This window comes from Tachypleus tridentatus, chromosome 8 (genome assembly GCF_004210375.1).
Source record: "Tachypleus tridentatus isolate NWPU-2018 chromosome 8, ASM421037v1, whole genome shotgun sequence".
NCBI lineage: Eukaryota > Metazoa > Arthropoda > Merostomata > Xiphosura > Limulidae > Tachypleus > Tachypleus tridentatus.
In genome coordinates this window covers 24,959,344-24,973,889 of record NC_134832.1, presented here as the reverse complement: position 1 = coordinate 24,973,889, position 14,546 = coordinate 24,959,344, and the positions used below count along the sequence as shown (strand labels likewise).

General features: G+C 34.9%; 1 protein-coding gene across 5 annotated transcripts in view; it reads right to left on the bottom strand.

The window, feature by feature from the left end:
- Positions 1–14,546, bottom strand: part of LOC143258694 (putative nuclear hormone receptor HR38) — a 71,998-nt gene that overhangs the window by 44,508 nt on the left and 12,944 nt on the right. For 2 of the 5 annotated variants that reach the window (XM_076518115.1, XM_076518114.1), the window contains exon 1: positions 12,689–12,895. The exons of 1 other annotated variant lie outside the window; for it this stretch is intronic. Coding sequence is in view for 2 of the 4 variants with exons in the window: in XM_076518114.1 (XP_076374229.1) it covers positions 12,689–12,713 (25 nt within the window). In the remaining 2 variants the exon portion in view is untranslated. Of the gene's footprint in view, positions 1–3,634; positions 3,846–12,688; positions 12,896–14,546 lie in introns of those variants that run through there. 2 more of the 5 variants (XM_076518113.1, XM_076518116.1) reach the window with 2 other exon arrangements.

Below are 14,546 nucleotides of genomic sequence, written 5' to 3'. Positions count from 1 at the left end.
TCATGGTTATGACGTCTGAAAACATTAAAAACGCGTGTACACTAGTAATTTTACAAGCATAATGAGAAATACTGTTTATGTTTTTATGTGTTTTATAAATCCTACAGTGAGAAGTGTTTCTTGTATCTTCTGTATTTGTTAATTAACTACAAAATACACATTACAACAAAATACAAAATTACACTGTTCTCCAGTAGGGAAATACAGATTCCTGTGTGTGTTTTCTTATAGCAAAACCACATCGGGTTATCTGCTGTACTCATCAAGGGAAATTAAACCCTAGATTTTATTGTTGTAACTCTGAAGACTTGCTTCTGTCCTACCGGTGGAATTTCAGATTATTACCGTAGCACAAAAACACAATAACACTTTGCTTGGGATTATAAATCTTAAAAAAGAAGCCTTGCTAAAGTGTAAAGACTTTGTTAATTAAAGAAAATAATGCGTTAGAAGTGATAATCATATGAATACATACACGCCTATATTGTTAAGATGAAAATCTCTGAAACTATGAAATTAATTTGAAAACTGTTGTTAAGCCTGCAGAAGATTTGTGTTAAAGTGAGTCACTGTTAAAACACACTAAGTTCGGAAGGAATGTTTAATTTCAAAATTGTATCACTAATAAAGTGATTCCATTAAAGTAGACAGACAAGTAGTTAAAGAACAAACCTGCCCTATTGTGTCAAAGTTGACACTTCGAACGAAAGCATTATTGATGTTATTTAAAAATTAAACAAAAAAGTAAAACACGCATTAGTTGATATCACTCCATATGCAACAGCCTGTGTACACATTTGATATGAAGGAGAATACATACCACATACCTAGGATTTTCGTGTAATTTCACATGACAAATATTTGTTGGTACATCATGCAGTATACACATGTATATCATGCGAATGATACAGCTGACCACGTTAACATAAGAAATGCTGATCAAATAACTAATTAACGTCACGCTAAAATAACAGGCAGCTAATTAAAATTAATTTGTGCTCCAAGTTTTGATGCAATATATTTCTTTGCAGTGAAACAGTTAGAAAGTAAAACCTCCATATAAACTTCCAAAAACCACTGAAAATAAAAAAAAAATAGTGTCTACATACAACTCTAGTATTAGACAAAGTAACTTCTGTTGTGTTTAATGACACGTCCATCGCGAAACTATTGTTGCTTTCAATACTGTAATCGTTTGACACATTGTTCTTATAATTTTAAAATTTCATGTTTTTTTAAATTTTAAACTTTACAGTAAAATGTTACCTAGTGTGGTTGGCTGTTTAAACAAAAAACTATGGAATGAGATATCTGCGCTGTGTCTGCTGAAGAAATATAATCCTGAATTTTAGTGTTATAAGTTCTGAGAGGGGAGCTTACCATCGAGCCACAAGGAAACTTGGTAACTTTAAAAGTTTTAAAGTGTAAGTATTAAATTATTGTGAATAAAACCATCTCTTCTACGGATAATAGGTTTGATTTATAAAGATAATTCGTTATTGTAGAACAGAAATAGAAAGACTAGTTAATACTTCAAAAAATGGTAGAAAACCGAACAAGGTCTCATTTTGTTCAATTTTCTACCATTCTTTGAGTATTGGAGTATATGCTCTAGATATTTTTAGGTTTTATATTCGCTACATAGGATGCTTGGCATGGCAAGGTAGATAAGGCACACGACTCGTAATCTGAGGGTCGCGGGTTCGAATCTCCCTCACACCAAACAGGCTCGCCTTTTCAGCCATGGTGGCGTTATAATGTGACGGTCAATCCCACTATTCGTTGGTAAAGGAATAGCCCAAAAGTTGGCGGTGAGTGGTGATGACTAGCTGCCTTCCCTCTAGTCTTACACTGCTAAATTAGTGACGGCTAGCGCAGATAGCCTTCGTGTAGCTTTGCGCGAAATTTCAAACACACGAAATGAAATCGCTAAATAGAACATTATTAACAGTATTATCAGTGTATAACTTGAGAAGGTGCGATCTACTTCACGTAAAACTACTTATAGTAAACGTACTTGGACACAGACCTGTTCCACACATACTGGCAACAAGGTAAACATCTCAACAACTATGGTAAGTGATTTTACAGTTTTCGGAAAACCCCTGCTTATTGAGAGTTTAACCTTGGCGTCGTTCTAACGCTGTGGTTGTTATCAATACCTTTCTACAAGGTAAAACTGTTTTTACAAGAGTATCATCTATCTATATATAGATACACACACACACACACACACACACAGATATTTGAGCACAAAAACTTATTTCTTTTACTTTCTGATAAACCTTCCAACTTAAATACTCATTTCTCTAAATATCTTGTACATTCTACTAACTTCTTTCTACAACCTCATCAACTTAAAGTCATAGTTAAAATCGTAAGTGCGTGCTATTATACTCTTCAAATTTAAAATTAAATGACTTTTTGGGCAAGTTTGAAAACGTCCGATAGGAGGCACTTACTTTTAAGAAACATTATGATGTGTAATAATATCTAAAAGTATGTGGTATTTCACAAGGAAATGTGTCAGCTTTTACAACATCCTGAGCTCTGAAAATTAGTGGGTATAAAAGTGATAGTTTTAACAAACCTTATTTATGTAAGTATATTTTAACGAATGTGCCAGTATAAGAAAAAAAGACAACTTTTACCTGGTTTGCAATTTTTCTCTATTGTACTAACTTAAACACCTTCTACTTCTGTGTATTTTCTGAGAAACATTCAGTTTATGTGTATTAAAATATAAGCATTGAGTATTATAGTTCTTTAGCAAAGAAATTCCCATCCTAATGTTTCTTAAGAATTCGCGCAAATCTACACTTACGGTCCTCTTTGCATAACCATTTTTAATTTTGAACTGACAGACTAGAGAGACACCAGTCAGTTAACAGCGCCCACAGCACTCTTAAGATATTCTTGGCTAATCAAATAGTAGGACTTGGTCATCACTCTTAAAGTATACCTAATGCCCCAAATTACAGAACGATTATAGTGGGAAGGAGATGCGAAGCTTCGGATTGACAGTTTAGGAAAACTAGCCCACTTCTAATAACAGACTAAGAATTAATACAAGAGACTGTTTGATTTTTGTGAAGGTTGTTCGACCAAAGCTTTGCCGACTTTTACTCTCTTTCAAAACTGCTAATTTTTAACATTTTCATTTTTAATTACTCGTACTCTTGTAAAAAATAAATAGTGAACGTCAAAATTCTACCAAACGACAAGGGGAAGAGATTGTTAAGGTATCCTGATCAACCTATATTTTTTTCCAAAGTATGTCACCTTCAATGAAAGTACACTTTGCTCAAGGACTGCCTTTAACATTTATTTTGAAGCGTGATTTGATTTTAACTAAAGCAAACAATGTGGCTTCTTTTGTTTACTCTGAATAAAGTTACAGAGACAGCTCTAGAATTAACGATTATTTACAATCTCGGACACAAGCACTGGAAACACCACAATGTGTTTCTTGGAAGCACGAGGTAGAAGTTCCTGCAGTGCACATACTTCAGAGACAAGCCCTGTAACACGAAATTAATTATCACGTGAAGCAGAAAAAAAAAAAAAAGACAGTACTTTACCCACTAATATTAGCAGTTAAAAGTTGATCCTAAATTTGCTCTTCGGCACAAACCTGCTGCGGTTGACGACCTGATGCCAGTCACTTCCTCTTCGGTATCAGATGCGGCTGGCCAGGTGGTCCCGCAACACGACGAGGGGTGGCTAGCCAGGTTAAACAGGTATAATGAACAAAGCAACAACATCCGGGGTATTCCTGAGTATTCGTCCCTGCACCTCACCGTCAGATGCCCGACTCGGAGCGATTCCCTCCACGAAGAATATTTTATTCAAACCCGCTAATTTCTTAACGTAAAATGACAAAAACAGTATACTGTGTTACGTCATTTTGTTCTGACGTAAACAGTGTAGGCGCGCGATATCACGACCAATCGCAGCTAATAAGAACAGAGGCAGTGTGCATCAACACCCTGAATAGATGACATAACTGCATTTCAGTGGCCTCTTGTGCTATGTGACGTCATTTGAAAGACACCAAAAGTACGGTGCATATCCAGTTAGCTGATTTAGTAGACAAGATCACATCGATCTTTAAGAGTAAACTGTCATTCAGTGTATTATAGTAATATAACCACAGTAATTTATTTGTAGAGATGAATTAATATTTTACCAATAAACGTTTTATCCAGCGTTTTATCTCTCACCCATCCTCTCACCACGGGTTAGTCATGAGTAAGTTTTTTATTTTTCATGTTTATTTTCTCCCTTTATTTCATGCTTAGATTTGAAGGAATATCTTTTAAATTCCAAGTGGGGGCGCGACAGTCACTTATCAAAGGAACTACTAATGACAGTGGCCATGAAACAGGCTTTTCCAGACTGCAAGGTGATAAAAATGAGAACAGTTAAGGTACACAGAATGGATTTTCCCTTTTTCGAGGATAAAAAAAAAAAGTAGAACAGCGTTCTTTGTGACTACTCTTACAAATATTTTACTTAATACATATGTTTAAATAGTCGAAATACTTTATACAATACATCAGTTTAATTATTGGAAATACTATCTAATACATCTGTTTAATTACTAGAAATACTTTATATAATGTCTCTTTAATTACTTGAAATATTTTGTATATGATACAAATATCAGTTGCGTAAGTAACTGAGTTTAGAGTGCTTTAAATTAAATTAATTTCTGCTAACTCATAAGTTAGCTTAAGGTTTTTTCTTATTATGTAAGCTTCAGTATTTTAATGTTATAAACTTGTCGAATTTTCGACTCTCTTCAAGACGTGGTAAGGACAAATTAACAAGTTATAAAACTGTATTTTTTTGTAACAGGTTTACTCTTAAAATATTTTATTTTTCATAGATGTTTTTAAGATTTACATTAGACCTACGAAACTTTATGAACCATTTCAGATTCGTTTCGTTAAAACAGCACTTCCAAAAAAAAATCCACTTAAAGAGACAGGCCAGCGACAAGTTTACGGATCGACAATGCTAAAATCCGGATTTCGATTTCTCGCGATGAACAGAGGGCAGATAGCACATTTTGTAGCTTTGTACTAATAAAATAACAACAATTTATGCTTTATGCGATATTTATACGTAGTTTTTATAGATCCAAAATACTAATTTGCCTTTGTGAATTAGTGATTTCAACTCATTGTCATCCAAATAATCCAAATTAAAATAACTACAAACTTTATATCTACTACAACATTTATCTTTGTTAGCTGGATTTACAAGAAATGAAGTCCTAACAGATAGGAACAGAAACTTCTACGATGTGTTAGTTGCAAAATAATTCGCTTTCAGATTTTAATCCACATGTACGTGTATTTGTAAGGTTAGTTCCCTCAGTTATAACATATCTCATCTAATTTGTTTGTATAAATAATAGAACACCAACTTAATATGTTGTTGCAAAACATAACAACAAAAAACACAGACGCACACAAAATCAACAAAAACGTATTTACTGGACCAGCTTTTCAGTTACGACTGTAATTTCTTCTGTCACCAAATCTGTCGTTAGGGTTCTGCTATCCTCATCGAACAAGTTTTTTTTTGTTTTGTTTTTTACGTGGGTAGTATAGTTTGTTTGTTTTGAATTTCGCACAAAGCTACTCGAGGGCTATCTGTGCTAGCCGTCCCTAATTTAGCAGTGCAAGACTAGAGGAAAGGCAACTAGTCATCACCACCCACTGCCAACTCTTGGGCTAGTCTTTTTACCAACGAATAGTGGGATTGACCGTAACATTATAACGCCCCCACGGCTGAAAGGGCGAGCATGTTTGGCGCGATGTGAATGCGAACCCGCGACCCTCAGATTATGAGTTGCACGCCTTAACACGCTTAGCCATGCCGGGTCCGAGGGTGAGTAAGTTCTATTAAAACGATTTGTGTTGACAATCACAGTCGGGGGTAGAATAGGATATATTCCAATTGTATTTTCACATGGTTTAGTTTCGTGAGGAAATTTGAGTAAGTAAATTTATCGCTTTTGGAAGAGTATGCAACAACTCTATCCGGCGAAAAATATTTATAAGCTGAGATCACAATTATATGTTTAGCCCGGAAATTTAGAATTTAAGACAATGATATCTATTGTAGTGAGATCGCAAAAAAAAAAGAGTTATCTTGAGGAGCAAGGATTATCCAAAAAGATACCTGTAACAAGTCGTACCACAAGTGTGATAAGAAAATAAGGCGTCTTATAATGAGTGAGATTCCACCAGCTCAGAGAAACTTGAATGAATGCTTTAAAAACTTTAAAAAGTAAAACTAAAATTTACTATATATAAAGTGTATATTTGAACAATAAATATATCAGACACACACAATGAAAAAACTACAATATTAAGAAAATAGAGTATTAAGATTAGCCTTAAGATTTCCAAGTTACAACTACGTTGACTATTTACAAAAGTAACTAAAACACCACTGCTTAAAGACAGCCTAGATACGTTGGCTAAAAATTATTACAAAAAAGCAGAAACAAGAAACACCTTCGCCCTTCACATCATTATATCTGCACCATACAAGACAATATCCTCGTGAAATATCTGCTGTAGCTTGGGAACAGGACAATTAAATTATTCAGCGCCTGGGCTGTAAAAGTGGGTTTACTCGAGGTGCTCCTGTTTTCTCCTATAACTAATTCCATGACATTTGATTTAATTATCCCAACCAAAGCATTGATTTTATAGATCCCCATCAGCCTGTGACCCTGATTATAGGTCTTTAATGTTTGTCAGCCTCAACCTTTCGCTTCGCCATCACTTCATCATCTCTCGCCTTTACTAATTTCAAATGAAAACTTTGAATCAGGAGTTATATCCTAATACGATTAATAAAAGCTCACTTTAATTAAATGTAATCTTCACGAACACCACAGATGAACAAATTTGTTTTTAAACTAAATACCTGCCAAGAATGTTTTTTTTTAACACAAGGATCAGTGGCGAAAGCCGTCCAACTGCTTCAGGCAACAGTGCACAACAGTTTTAAGAAACGTCTCCATCTGGAATGAGGTCAACAGGCTATAGGTTCAGCAATAAATGGCTTGCAATCACACCTCCTGTTAACCGTCACATACCTCAAAACAGTTGAAGAATTAATCGGGCTTTCATGTCTTCACACGAAGACATACGAGTCTTTTGTCGATTGGACTGTTGAAAAAGGCGTTGAAAAACTATCGTTCTCTTATAGTACTGGCTTGTGGATAGTCTCCAGGAAGAAAGTTTCTGTTTTGGACATGAAAGTTTCAAACGGAGCTTTTTTGAATGGAAACTACGCTACAGATCTATTGTAAAGACTCACGGCCGTCAAGATGAAACTGATCGAACATAGCGACATGCACTGTAACGACGTGGGGAAGTTCCAAATTCGTTTTAATATTATATACCCAAGCTCCTTCATAAATACACGCAAAAACAAAACAAAAAAGCAAAGTTAAATTGTAATAATATTTCCAAATTATTGGATTTGTAAAATGGAAATATGGTGTTATAATATTTTTTTAATCAGACATTTCGAATGAAATAAAATATAAATGTATGATGTCTTGCGGTTATGTTAGTTAAAGTAAAGCAGATGACCTCAGCTAACAAAATGTTTAAAAAGTCGCTGACAATTCTAAATCACAAATTTTTAACGTTTTTAGACAGTTTAGTTTGTTATTTATTCTCTATGTAACCTTCATATCTGATTCTCCTTATTTTTATTCCATGAAATAAACGTAAGGGCTTATAATGCTAAAATTCGAGTATCTATGTATCTATCCATTAAATTTATGCAGAACAGCTAGTTCGCTGTGCACGTTTGTATTTCGAAATGTGTAATACTGTCATAGGGAGTTATTGTTATTTAAAAATTTATTTTTTCTAAATAATGAATGATATATGAAGTGTAATGAAATGGATTTATAATATAATGTTGATTACAATTAAGAACAACTAAGTTTATAACCTCAAGGAAAAATTTAATTCCGAAAACTTACTTATATAATTAGCTTTGGTACTGTAAAAATTCAGTTATTTTTTGTAAGGTTAACAAAAATATTTCAGCTTAGGTAGATATATCTTACAAAAAAATTAGACACTTTTAAAGGAAAAATAAGTTTAAGAGTTATTAATAATGGGCTATAATAGTAACGAAAATGGCTCGCTTAAAGTGGACTAGGGTATTATCTTAAAGGTATACTCTTCAAAACAAGAAACGCAAAAGGGATATTTTTGTATTTTAAAGAGAAATATATGTAATAACGTTACAAGCTCAGAGTATGTGATGTTACACGTGTTAAGGCACTGATTGTCAGACCAAAATTACAATAAAAGTTGTGCACTTTGAAAACGGAGGAAAATATCGGATTTTGTGCCAAAACGCATGCGTGTCCAATAAATTTGTTTGAGAGATCTGCATGTTCTGCAAGTGCAACATGTGCAAAATCCCTATAAAAGTGACGAGTTATCGGTTTCTATAGCTCAGTGTTAAGCCACCGACACGCAATATAGTTACGCCAAGACTGACTGAAGCACAACGCAACAACGCCACTGGTCGCTTGGAAGCAGGCGAATCTCGATCAGATGTTGCCAGAGCTGTGAATGTCCACCCAAGCACCATCATAAGGCTATGGAATCGTCACCAACAACATGGATCAACTCGTGACCGTCCAGGATCTGGCAAACCTCGTGTAACCACGCCCGTACAAGATCGCTACATCCGGTTACATCACCTTCGGGATAGGACCACCACTGCGACGTCTACTGCCTCAACCATACCAAAGCTGCGTAGGATTTCCGATCAGACCGTACGCAACCGTCTACGAGATGCAAGAATCCGACCTCGACGTCCAGTCAGAGGCGTCATCCTCACCCAGCAACATCGTCAAGCACGGCTGCAGTGGACCTCGGCACATCGGGTATGGCCTCATCGACGATGGAGGCATGTTTGGTTCAGCGATGAATCACGTTTTATGCTTCATAGGCAGGATGGAAAGACCCGTGTTTACCGTCGCCGAGGTGAACGTTTTGCAGCAAACTGTGTGCAGGAAGTTGACAGATTTGGTGGTGGCACCGTCATGATGTGGGCTGCCATCGCCTACAATGCCAGAACAGACCTTTTGCACATTCGAGGGAATCTTACGGCTCAACGATACGTCGACGAGATTCTTAGGCCCCATGTGCAACCCATCATGGTGAACGTCAACGACATTTTTCAACATGACAACGCCCGTCCTCACACAGCCCGACTCACCACTGTCTTCTTGAGACACCACAATATCAACGTTCTTCCCTGGCCCTCCAGATCACCAGATTTAAACCCCATCGAACATCTTTGGGACGAGTTGGACCAACGTCTGCGACGGCGACAACCTCAACCGCAGACTCTACCTCAGCTTGCAGCAGCTTTGCAGGCTGAGTGGACAGCCATTCCACAGGATGTGATTCGTCATCTCATCGCTTCCATGGGCAGGAGATGCCAAGCAGTTATTGATGCTCACGGGGGGCATACTCGTTATTGACGTTGAGTGACGTTAAACTTCAACTAGTGAGCGTGGACTTCGCCTTTGTAGACTTTGGATGTTCAGCAGTGAATGTGCAAAGTTTCACACATGTCATACAGAACTACCCGGAATAAACTTGTTAACAATTTATCTGATATTTTGCCTTTTGCGTTTCTTTTTTTGAAGAGTATATTTTCAATTAACAACTACCAGAGTGCAGAAAATTTAACACATAGGTTTCGTATATCTTCTATAAAGTTTCAAAACTTCTCGCAGTTTTGTACATATCTAATATAAAGGCAAGTCAAAATGAATAAAAAACAACTGGATTTATAGATAAACTACAATGAGATGTAAAAATTAAATTATGTAGATTAATGAATAATTCCGTTTCTCTAAAAGTTAATATTTCATTACTGATCCCATTGATAAACCTTATTTATATTTTGACAATTTTCACTTAAGTAAACATTTTAAGTTCTAGAATAAAATATCTATAAGCCAGGATAGCAGGACCGTTATCGTTTAATGAGGAACCAAATAATTCATTCAAAATTACAATTACAATAGGGAAATTCCGATTCGATGATTACAAGATTTTGACTCATAATGCCACATCGTAATCAGGTAGCAATATCATGCAATGATGAATAACTAATGTTGTGTTCTAATATCACACGTGTTTCATTAAAATTATGAAATATTGTGTTTACGAACATAAATTATGACGATAGGTAACAGATTATTTTCTTAATATTTTATTAGAGGGCGCTAGAATAAAAAGTGTTATAAATTGGTAATTGGCTATCTGTGATCTGCAAATCATGAGTATCGAAACCCGATTTTTAGCGTTATATGCCATCATGGATATCACTTAGTCACCTAAGGGGTAGATAAAATAAAAAAATACCAGTATTTTTGGATGGGCTCGTTAATATTAATAAAACATGTTCACATACGTATACAACATGTTTTTGAATATATATTTATATAAACAAAGTCATTTCTAAAAAGCGCTGATAGGAATTAATCTACAAGATAGGATAACTCTCTTTGTTATGGTTGTTTCAGTAGATTTCTGAAAGATTGACTATTTCCGTAATTAGAAAATTGTAATAGCAATAAAAAACTAACTATTAAAAATAGGCATTCATTCAAAAGTAGTTTGAATGACAGACAGCTTACAACCATGATAGCTGACCTGTTATGGCTTTGTGGTTAATGGGCCTGAACTGTAGAACAAAGGATTCATGGTTGGAGTCCAGATGACGAAATTACGCGCACCATACTTTGTAACTGTTAGTGTGCTATAAAAAGAACAGTTAAATCCCGCTCTCAGATCGGAAAAGACCGGCGGTAGGTGCTTAGTCTATAATTTTAAAATTAGTGATGAATATACGCAGATAGTTCTCATGTAGCATCATCAGAAAATTCCAAACAATTTATAATTACTTGGTAATAAAAAACTTCTTGAATATTCTTACTTGATAGATAAGAGACAAAGATTTTAAGTCACCTTTGTTTTCTCTGTGGGACGCATATGCTAATATATACATCCTTTTACCAGAAACTTTCGCTGGTTCATTATAATCCTAAAACCCTTCCTCATAAATGTGATGTACGAAATCAAATATTCTTTGTTTATAGTTAAGCCCAAAGCTACACTATAGGATATCGGTGCTCTATCCACCACGGGTATCGAAATCCGGTTCGTAGCATTGTTAAATCTTCAAACATACCACTACGCCACTGAAGGACGATAGTAAATATGATAAAAAAGTAATAATGTGTAAATTAGCCAAGTAATTTACCATGTTGATTCATACAATTTTGCTCCTTTTAAAGGCGTGTGTCAAGAATTAATTTTGTTTCTTATACATCAGCTCATTTATTCTCATCAAGAAAAATAAATAAGAGTTTGAATAATATTTAACAACAGGAGATGTTTCTGTGGACAAGAAACATAGCTGAAATATACAACATTTACTCGTTTTGTTTTCGTCTCAAAATTACTTGTGTTTTTAGTTTATTTTTCGATATTTTTACAATACTACATTTTCCAGTCGTAGTCTTGAATTGTATAAATTACTCTTCAGTATTGAATTCCTCAACATTAGTATGACAATAGCGTTAACTTTAATAAGAGATTTGCATAGACACAATAATTTAAGTGCCATCCAATAAAATAAGAAGTTTGTTTGTTTTGAATTTCGCGCAAAGCTAAACGAGGAATATCTGTTCCTAATTTAGCAGTGTAAAACTAGAGGAAAGGCAGCTAGTCATCACCACCCACCGCCAACTCCTGGGCTACTCTTTTACCAACAAATAATGGGATTGCTTGTACATTATAATGCCCACCCTGGTGAAAGGGAGAGCATGTTTGGTGTGATGGAGATTCGAACCCGCGATCCTAAGATTACGAGTCGAACGCCTTAACCCAACTGCCCATGCCCAGCCGAAAATAAGAAGTATGTCAGGCGGAATAAAATATCGGTATTCTAAAACCATTTATTGTGCTTTAGTTGCAGATTTGACCGTAAAAGCGCCATCTGTGACGATCACAAATATATACATTTAAAAATCTTTGAAAACTCTACAGCTGTAATCAGGGTGTCTTTTCTGTCAGCACGTATATGCCATATTCATATGGGCTATCTGCTATAGCCGTCGAATGAATGGAATCGATCAGATGATTTTAGCGGGGAATCATATTCATTAGAAATAAAACTTACTAGTGCAATATGAAAATTTAAAAATTAAATATTCTAACAGTATATTAAACATAAGTAACATACAGCTATGAACTAGAATTATAGAAAAGTTTCTCCAACTAGGACTTAACATTCGTTCACGTAACTTGTAATAATTAGAGAGTTTGTTAATTGCATATGGCTTTATCAATTACGAAACGTTTTAGAAACTTTATTTCTTTGATTTCGTCTTTTTTCCTCTTTCTCTCTCTCTTTCTATATGTATATAAACATATGGTAACAGTAATTTATTTTCCGTATGAAATTTTGATAAATAAAGATACTTTTGGAAGATTAAGTAAAAATTTTAATTTTTAACATTTGTTCCATAATATTACATTTTAAGAACAAACTATCATACATAATGCGTGTATAAAAATATTTTAAACTGTTTAAAGTAAATTACCTTGCCAGGAAGAGGGCCAGCTCATCGATATAACTTACGTATCCCATCCCTCTATTAGATTATTGATTTCAGCAGTAGCTTCGGCTTAATGATCGGTATAGCTATCACGTCAATCAGGCTTAACACTGAACAATAAACGCTTATGCAGTAGGATAAAACATGTCATTTCTTATAAGCCCTTCACATGCCACTTTCACTGTCACTGACTATTTACAAATGTTAAATTTATTGGATATAATTTTTATTTGTATCTTGAATCGAGGCTTCCGGTAAAGCCCCATTTACCACCTGTAACACTTTCTAGTTTCTTCAAGGAAAACTACCGACTTTCGAGCGTCCATGATCGGCCATGAACGTAAAGCACATTGGAATTCCCTTCCTCCAAATATATGTTATACAAAAAATGTACGTGCGAATATTTAGATCATATGAGCTCCGTTTATCATGTCATTGTTTAGTACTCGTAGCGGGAAGCTTGAGTCAGAGGCTTAGCTAAACGTTAGTTGTGCCAGTCCAATCACCAGTTTGCCTAATTCAGGATTAGATGTGTAAATTCTGTTGACGATAATGGGGTTCCCCAAAGGAAAGCAACGACCTTCACTCGCCAAAATGCCTTTTTGTTTGTTGAGGGCGGTGTTTTAACATACTAGACTACGTGACTTGTCTGCAAGGACGTAATATATATACATAGACTTACATTTAAACAGCAGTCGCCCTGGAAACCCCAATCACTTATACCAAACGAGTTTCTATGGGCGGGGACAGTATTTTGACACTTTATTTTTTTAAAGTCTAGACAAAAAAAAATTAAAAATACAGAGTATTCACGAAAAAGAAAACCCAAAGAGAAACGTTATCCTAATTATTATTATTAGCTCTAGAACACAGAATATTTCATGCATAATATTCATCCATTTAATTGTCTTTATCGATTAAAAAAATTCTTAGCACGTAGGAGAAAATCATATAATAATGTTTATATACATATTTTGTTTGAGTTTTATAGGTATTGTATACGAATTTCTAAAATGACAATGACCATATTTTCAATAAAAACAACAGCAACAAAAACTGCTATTTCGCTATTATTCACATATCTTCCAAAAAACACAAAACACAGACTTTTTAGTTATTTTACTCGTTTATAAATTCACGTAAGATTTAGTGACAACATTGTTTTCTACGGAAGAATCACCGATATTTTAATTATTCTTTGTCATTTCCTGTGAACGAATTGTTTTCCAAATTTTGTAATTTTCTCGCAATTTCCATGTTAAAGACATCGATATTAAATAGATATTGTTAACAAATTCCTTTACGTTTCTCGCTAATTGATTTACATTAGTTTAAGTTACATACATTCAGTTACATTAGTGTTTTATCTAATTTATCAACATAATTCTTTGTAAAATGCATCAGTTTACATTTACATTTACATTTTTATACTTTTGTTATTGGCGTCAAAATTACTTGTTAATCAGTTACTAATAATAATCCTTTTGGTGCTAATAATCTAATTTTATTTCTGTTAAGTCAAGACTATCACTCAGAGATTTGTTACAAATTTTGGTTTCGCTGTAAACGTTTTCTCCGGTTAACGACGGCCCGGCATGGCCAAGTGTGTTAAAGCGTTCGACTCGTAATCCGAGGGTCGCGGGTTCGAATTCCGGTCGCACCAAACATGCTCGCTTTTTCGTTAGTAAAAGAGTAGCCCAAAAGTTGACGGTGGATGGTGATGACTAGCTGCCTTTCCTCTAGTCTTACACTGTTAAATTAGTGACGGCTAGCGCAGATAGCCCTCGAGTAACTTTGCGCGAAATTCAAACAAAGAAACAAATCAGTTAACGATAACATCTTT